At 35.6% G+C, this 7665-nt stretch overlaps 1 protein-coding gene across 3 annotated transcripts; it reads left to right on the forward strand.

Annotated features, from left to right (window-relative positions):
* The first annotated feature begins 21 nt into the window (after positions 1–21).
* LOC107687744 (uncharacterized) lies at positions 22–6508 on the forward strand. 3 transcript variants are annotated; one of them, XM_016485194.1, is made up of 7 exons: positions 22–378; positions 1603–1813; positions 2211–2271; positions 2384–2957; positions 3081–3159; positions 3733–3846; positions 5567–6508. In XM_016485194.1, the coding sequence occupies exons 2-7, from the start codon at positions 1644–1646 to the stop codon at positions 6252–6254; spliced, it is 1686 nt and encodes a 561-aa protein (XP_016340680.1). In that variant the 5' UTR covers positions 22–378; positions 1603–1643; the 3' UTR covers positions 6255–6508. The 3 variants fall into 3 exon arrangements, with proteins under 3 accessions (XP_016340680.1, XP_016340679.1, XP_016340681.1); XM_016485193.1 differs by lacking the exon at positions 22–378 and adding an exon at positions 1401–1489 and having other exon boundaries at positions 1632–1813; positions 5567–6507; XM_016485195.1 differs by lacking the exons at positions 22–378; positions 2211–2271 and having other exon boundaries at positions 1737–1813; positions 5567–6504.
* Positions 6509–7665: the final 1157 nt, after the last annotated feature.

The raw sequence follows: 7665 nt of genomic DNA on the forward strand, positions 1-7665 counted from the left end.
AAATTAACATGGAACGAACATATTCAAAAGATTGACACTAAATGTAAAAAGATTTTAAATGTGATGAGATGTCTAAGAGGATCAGAGTGGGGAGCGAGTAGAGCTGCAATGAAAAGTATTTATATAGCACTGATTAGATCAGTGTTAGATTACGGAAGTATTGTTTACGACTCGGCAGCAAAAACTTTACTGAAGAAGCTGGATGTAATACAAGCTCAAGCTTTGAGACTTTGTTGTGGTGCTTTTAAAACGACTCCTGTATCTGCTCTTCAGGTTGAAGTGGGTGAAATGCTGTTACAAATCAGACGAAAGCAGTTAATGATGAACTACTGGGTAAATCTTCACGGTCAGTCAGAAGACCGCCATCCAACAGTAAAGGTACTCCTTCCGTGCTGGGAAAAGGAAAGGTCTAAACAGAGGTGTTTTGCATGGAATAGTGATAAAGAAGCTAGAGAAATAATTTTAAGTCATAAAAGATACATTCCTGCAGTACCGTTATCAATAACGCCACCTTGGATGTTTCCTGCAGTACTCATAGCTTTTTAGATGCTGGAGTTAATGAAAGAACCTGAAAACATTGTAGCTGTTGTTGAAGATAGACTACAAACTGTATATCAAGTATTTGCTCCAGTATATACTGATGGATCTAAAGATCCTAATACAGGGAGAACAGGTTTTGCATTCAGTATTCCATCCTTAAACATTTCTGTTAATAGGAGAACATCAGATCATTTATCAGTATACACAGTAGAGATGATGGCAATAGCAACAGCACTACAGTGGATAGAGGAGACTCAAATCAAAAAGGTTATACTTTGTACAGATTCATGTTCGGCATTAAAGTCATTGCAATCATTCACATCTCATAGTAGACAGGATATAGTAAATGAGATATATGAAAATCTGTATAGATTTAAGAATATGAACATCATGATAATATTTATGTGGATACCAGCTCATAGGGGGATAAAGGGTAATGAAAAGGTTGATGGATTAGCAAAACAGGCATTGGAAAACGAGGATATCATGAATATCTCACTTAGTAAATATGAAGCAAAAGCAGTAATTAAAGCATATACCACTAAGGAGTGGCAACATAAATGGGATACAGGAAATACAGGACGTCAACTTTATGAAATACAGCGAGAAGTAGGAGTCGTGAGAATAACTAAAAGAAGCACCAAAGAGGAAAATATTCTAACAAGATTAAGGGTTGGGCATACTATGCTGAATAAAACCTTAAAAATAATAAATAAACATCCAACAGGATTATGTGAGCACTGTGGAATGGAGGAATCAGTAGAACATGTTATTTGTATTTGTCAAAAGTATACTAATGAACGAGAAACAATGAAGAATGAACTTAGAAAGATGGGAGTGGATAACCTAAAGCTTAAAAATATATTTACTTATGGACTAGAAAGTTTATTTTTGTATCTTAAGAGAACAGAGCTGATTAAGAGAATTTAGTGGGAAAAATCTTCTTGAGGTAAAGAAGTAAAAAAAATGTATTTTTTTTATTTTATTTAGTAATTATTTGTTTTTATTTATTTATGTATTTATTTATTTATTTATTTATTTATTGTCCTCTTCTTATGAAAGGGTAAACTCTGGTTCACACTCCAATACAGTAGGTGGCGATAATGCACCTTAACATTGGTGCTACCCGCCATAAAACCGGAGAAGAAGAACAGCCTTTCTGCGGTACTGAAGTAAACAGAAAACTGCGGATCCGCTTCGGACTCGGGTTTAAAGCGATGGACATGTTGGACATGTTATTACAGCAAACAGACTATCGACATTTCGAGAGAGAGTAAGAAATATGTGTTATGGTTATTCAAAGAGTGCCATTGCTTCACGAGACAAGCAAACCAAAACGAACAACGTGACCTTACAAATATAACGTTACATTTTTCGAGTAAAAGGACGAAAATATGCTATTTGTGAGGAGATTGTTTAATTAACACATTACACCCAATCCTATTACTTAAGTTATTTGAATTAATGTTTCTTCAGCAGAGAGCTGAAGACATCTCAGTAACGTTACACTATGTAACTAGTAAGCTGCTTCTCTAGAAAGAATTATTGGGCATTAGTGAATCAAATGTGCTAGTTTTTATTTATGTTGTTTAGATTTGTGACCAGAACTGTAGTGACTAATTAGTTATGAAACAAACTGCGATTTAGTCATTGATGGCTATTGTTTTCAGGGCAAATTACCACTACCTCACTAACTTGCCTCCAAGACAAGAGTCAGGATTCTACAGTGAGGTAGAAATCACTCAAGTCAAAAAACATGATCTAAAAGAGGTCTTTTGCTTAGTAACTTGCATATGATGTTGTTTGCATATAAATTGTTTATTTTTTCTAATTCTTCATCAAGGTGAACATCTTGGTTCTCAGGGAGGTTACTACCAAATCTGTCTCTATGAAACTGCGGCGCAGCACAGTCCTGAGAAGCCGACGGCTTCATCAGCGAGAACATGTGAAGGACTCTGAGAGCATCTCTGTGGTGTTGAGTGACACTGACTCTAGTCAGTCAGACAGTGTGAAAGAAATAAAAGATCATGTGTCTGTTATTCGTGATCTGAAGCGGCCAGTAAGGAAGAGTAGAGCTGGGTCATCATATCGCGGGAGAAAAGAAGATGAGAGGCCGCTTTCTGTTGTGGAACCACAACATGGGACGGTTCAGAAGATCTCCCTGGCTCCAGGTGCAATGGCTGAGGACACTCTAGAGAAACTCAGGTTTAGGGCTAATACCTCTGAGACCAAGATCGAGATTGAGTCTCGAGCAGAGCTTGAGTCTATTTTGGACGAATCCGGTACTGATTTCACGGTGCAATCGGGTCCCAGCTCACCCTGTCGTCCTGTCAATACTGTAAGATGCAGAGAATGCGAGAGACTTTTCGCCAAGATGAGAAAACAGCCCACCCCGGAAAAGAAAAGCAGAGATACAGGTAAATATTTCAGATGTGCTGTTTGTAGAAATGATACTCCAAGTGATTACCATAAAGCTCGTAATATAAAGCACCTGTTATCGTTTTACCAAAAATATTTTTTGGTATGTCTTTGTGTATTAGATCCAGCATCTTTATCTTGTGATGTGTGGGTTCTGCTTAAGAAGTGGCACCCTCAGAGACACCGTCATCGAGAGAAGGGGTATGTTATCTTCTACATTAATATAACACTGATAATAAGAAGACTTCCAGTAGAGTAGAGCTATGTTTATAGAAAGCCCAGAGGGTTTTTTTTAGGAACTCATTGGTCTTAGGCCTCATTGAACTTATAATATGAACTTCAGTAATAAAAAAAAAATAAATAAAAAAAATTGTGGATAATTTTGGCTGTGTTCACTAAAAAATACTGAGGTGCATTAGCTCAGATCAATGAGCCACAAACGTTTTGAATCAATTCAAAAAAAGAAAAAACAACAACAACCTTTGACCGGGAATATCATATAACAAGGTGGGGAAAGAATCACAGAAAAGTACAAGAATTATCAGCAAAGTCAGTAGATTTTAGTCCAGTACAATAACATTAGCATTTTCAGGAAAAGAAGATCCTTTCTGGGTCAAAATAACTGCATTACAACATGAAGGTTTTTTAAAAATTAGGCTAAGCTTTTTACTGCCTAGATAGCCAAGTTTTATTTAAAAGCCATCTGTGAATTACCGCTTTAATAATCATATATTAATTAGTTTGAATATGAATTGTGTGAATGTTGATCTTCAGATTATTGTGGACAAGCCTGAGTCGGATCAGGAAGTTGTTAGCAGGAGGCTCCGATTTTGCAGCCATCAACAGAACAGAAGCAAACTGCTTCAGACCTCATGCATTTCAGCAGAGGTGAGTCAATATGTCATTCATGATCAGAATTAACTCCATAAAGATTTGGGGTTGAAAAAAGATTTTTGTCCACTTTGCTGGTCTATTTTTGTCTATTTTTCATTCATTTTGTGTGTCTTTGTGTTTTGTTTTGTTTTATGTTTCTGAACCCGTCTTGAATATTTGTAATGTAATATTAATTATTAATATGTAATGGTTATTATTAGTAGTATGACAGATTTTTGTAGTACAATTTAATGTATTTTTTGAATACAGTATATACACTACCATTCTCTGCTCTTATGCTCACCAAGGATACAATTATTTGATCAGAAACAGTAAAACAGTTATATTGTGAAATATTATCACAATTTAAAGAAACTGTTTTAATATATTTGAAATACTAATACTTCTGTAAAGTAGTACTAATACTATTTTGATATAAAATGTAATTACATTTTTAGCCATTATTTCTGTCTTCAGTGTCACATTATCCTTTAAAAAATCATTTGAATATGCTGATTTGCTACTCAAGAAACATTTCTTATTCTTATCAGTGTTGAAAACATTTTTTCAGGATTCTTTTAAGAATAGAAATTTCAAAAGAATAGTGTTTAGAATAATTTGAAATTGAAAACGTTTGTAGCATTATAAATATCTGTAGTGTCACTTTAAAAAAATCGTACTAATTTTGAACAGTAGTGAACATAAATGGAACGAAATAGCATTATATTTCCATAGTATTTTTTTATATTTATACATGATTTTGCAAGGTGATACGATTACATCCTGGAGTCTTTATTTCTATTGAACATTGAGGATGCTGCTCGTACTGGCAAATGTGAAAATCAAGTGAAATCAGAGCAGTTTGCTTTAAAGCAAAGTAACTAAAAATGACAAATAACTGTTTCTGTGTTGGCACAATATATTTTCATTTTAATAGTCAAGTCACCTTTATATAGTGATTTATGCAATACAGATTGTGTCAAAGCAGCTTTACAGTGTTAAACAGAAAAATAATGTGTCGATGTAAAACAAAATTGAATTCTGCTGTAAAGCAGCTCTAAAAAGAGGACAATAGTAAACAGTCACTTTTTCGGTTAAAGGCAGTTTATCGTTCATTCTAGGGCTGTGCAATTAATCGCATGCGATTGTCAAGCGCATCTCGTCAGTAAAGCCGGTTCCGTGATTAGTAGTAAATCGGCATCACCTGCGTTCAGATGGAGTGGCATTTAATACACAGAGCCGTAGTTCACTGACAAGCAGGGCAATATGGCGTTCATAATCGAATGCGATTGTGAACGCGATATTGCATAATTGTCAGTGAACTACGGCTCTCCCTGCGTTCCATTCGGAAGGGCTCATCCCTATGCCCTAATCCCTTCAAAGGGTTTACCCTCCGGAGTGAGAGCGGTGTAGGGGACCAAACAACTGTTTCTTGAAGTGCCCTTCTGCGTCATCATCACGTGCCCACACGGAGGTGCCGTCATCATGCAAAGAAAATCACGGAACCGGCTTTACTGACGAGATGCACATGACAATCGCATACGATTAATTGCACAGCCCTAGTTGATTCACTGATATCATTGTCCAGCTCAGTTCACTTCTCTTCCAATAGTGTCTGTGCAATCAAGTTGAAGGTATTGCCAAAAATTAGGTGTCTCATTCAAGGAAAGATAAAAAATACTCCAGTATTGTGCGTATATATGTAGTAAAATAATTTTTGTATGCATGTATCTAGGAATTTACGGCGCTGCAAGTATCTGCTTTCCATTCAGACCAACCTGTCCATTACCAAAGCAAAGCCACGGCATCGTAAGAGGTCACGATCTGTGGACTGGCCACCCGTTGCTGGCTGGAAATCTTCGGTGAAAAGGAAGCCTTCTTGGAACAACACATTATCTCAGCAGCTTTCTCCTCTCAACCTTAGTGTCAGTGTGACGCAGGAGGACAAACTGCTTGTAGATGAGAAGATTTCAAGATTAAATGCAGGGTTGAAGCAGAACTCAGATGCCTCCAGCAAACAGAGGACGACTGATGTCCGGGGCAAATTGAACAATCAGGAAGTGTTTGATGGCATAGATGGAACGCGGCGGGCTCTGAAGTTTGATGACACGCCTGAAACTGTTGCTGTGGAAGCTGCGGAACAGAGGAAAAGCCCTCGGCAGAAGCACAAACTTCGTGGAGAGATTCGTGAAGCTCAGAATGGTTTCCAGAATGAGCAGCAGGAAGAGATTTCTGAGGATTCGAATGGGTTCAGGACGCCCCCAGATCTGTTCAGCGTGAAGCCTAAGATGAAACGAGGGAACCAGAGGAAAGTCTCTGCCTCTGGTGTTACAAAATCTGCCACGCAGAAGCCCAACTTCATGTCCATGTTAGCCACTCTGGTGAAGAATCAGAACCAGATTATTAAAGAGTCCTGCAAATGAGTCTCTGTGAAAGTTCTGCAATTAGATTTGTTAGTCATTTTGTATAATTAAAGAGACATGCATCGTTGCTGTCGAGATTTGTTTATTCTGTTACTTGTTTAAATGAATAGATCTGATTTCTGAAAAAAAAAGTCTGCTTATATTTATTGTATTGTTCAATTGTCTGTGTTCTAACGTTTGCATTTGCATGAGTAAATAAATCTCGGGTAAACATCTTTTTGTCTGTGCTGATGGCTTGAACTGCAGTTATTGTAATAACCACAGAGTGGAGCTGTTTCCAAACAAACTTGCGTATTTAAACCAATATTTTTTTTGTCATTTTAGTTTCTTAAACCATTTTTAATTATTACAACATGACTTTTAAAAATAAATAAATAAATAAAAAATAGACTTTCTCCCATTTTAGTCATATTTTGACATCTAACATGAGTTCCTATTTCTCTATTTTTCAGAAGATCGACAAAAATGGTTTTATCACACACTAGTTTTAAATGGATACATATCCTTCAGAGTCAGCGATACACTGTAAAACTTCTTTATTGAAATCAATGGTTTCATGAAGAACCTTTAACATCCATAAAACATTTTCATTGCATAAAATGTTCTTTATGAAAAAAAGTTATTTGGATTATTAAAATATTCTTTGCCCTAAGAAATAAAAAAATGGTTCTTTGGGGAACCCAAAATGGTTCTTCTATTGCACCGCTATGAAAACCCTCTGTTTTGGAACCTCTATTGGAATAATGCAAATCGTTTAGATACAGCTATTCATTTCTATTCAATATAATATGTAATATAATAATATAGAAAAGGTAAAACAGTTTTGAGTCAGGATTAATTACACAAATGCGCTTTCACTAGCTGCCCCCTCCCCCCCCAAAACATTTATTGTAAAACCTTATATTTAAAATTATTTTGTGTGAATTCTATTATCCAAACCAAAATTCTAATATAATATTTTGTCATAGCTGTTGACAATAACACTACACTTGATTCAACTATATTATGAAGGGTAGTTTTAATTGGTGTTCTTTCATACTTGTTAGGGCAAGTTGTTAACGTGGATTAAATGTTATAAACCTGTGCACATTTAGAAGTGATTTGTTTGGCAAAACAATGGTTTGATTTTTGAATGTTACCTTTTACATTTTTGGCAGTTTGTCTTTCAGAATTTTTATTCTTTTTTTAATTACTACAATTTTAACTTGGCCCATAAAGTGTGACAAGAAAGTTTGAAGTTTATTTACTTTTCTGCTTAGCAATACTGAGATTGAATTATAGCAGAAAGTACATTTGAAAGATAAAATTGCAAGGAAAAAACATAAAATACAAAGATACCAGAGAAATATAAAAACAACATTTTCAAAACAAATTCAATAATACTACTCAAAAACGATATACATTTGCACAT

This window comes from Sinocyclocheilus anshuiensis, unplaced genomic scaffold, assembly GCF_001515605.1.
Source record: "Sinocyclocheilus anshuiensis isolate Anshui unplaced genomic scaffold, SAMN03320099.WGS_v1.1 scaffold165, whole genome shotgun sequence".
NCBI lineage: Eukaryota > Metazoa > Chordata > Actinopteri > Cypriniformes > Cyprinidae > Sinocyclocheilus > Sinocyclocheilus anshuiensis.

What these genes read in the sequence shown, in the direction of transcription:
- LOC107687744 (XM_016485194.1), top strand. Translation starts at nt 1,644, where the DNA reads ATGCACCTTAACATTGGTGCTACCCGCCATAAAACCGGAGAAGAAGAA. An exon ending in AAAGAAAAGCAGAGATACAG is followed by an intron (nt 2,958 to 3,080) that starts GTAAATATTTCA and finishes TTTGTGTATTAG; the next exon opens with ATCCAGCATCTTTATCTTGT. An exon ending in CCTCATGCATTTCAGCAGAG is followed by an intron (nt 3,847 to 5,566) that starts GTGAGTCAATAT and finishes GCATGTATCTAG; the next exon opens with GAATTTACGGCGCTGCAAGT.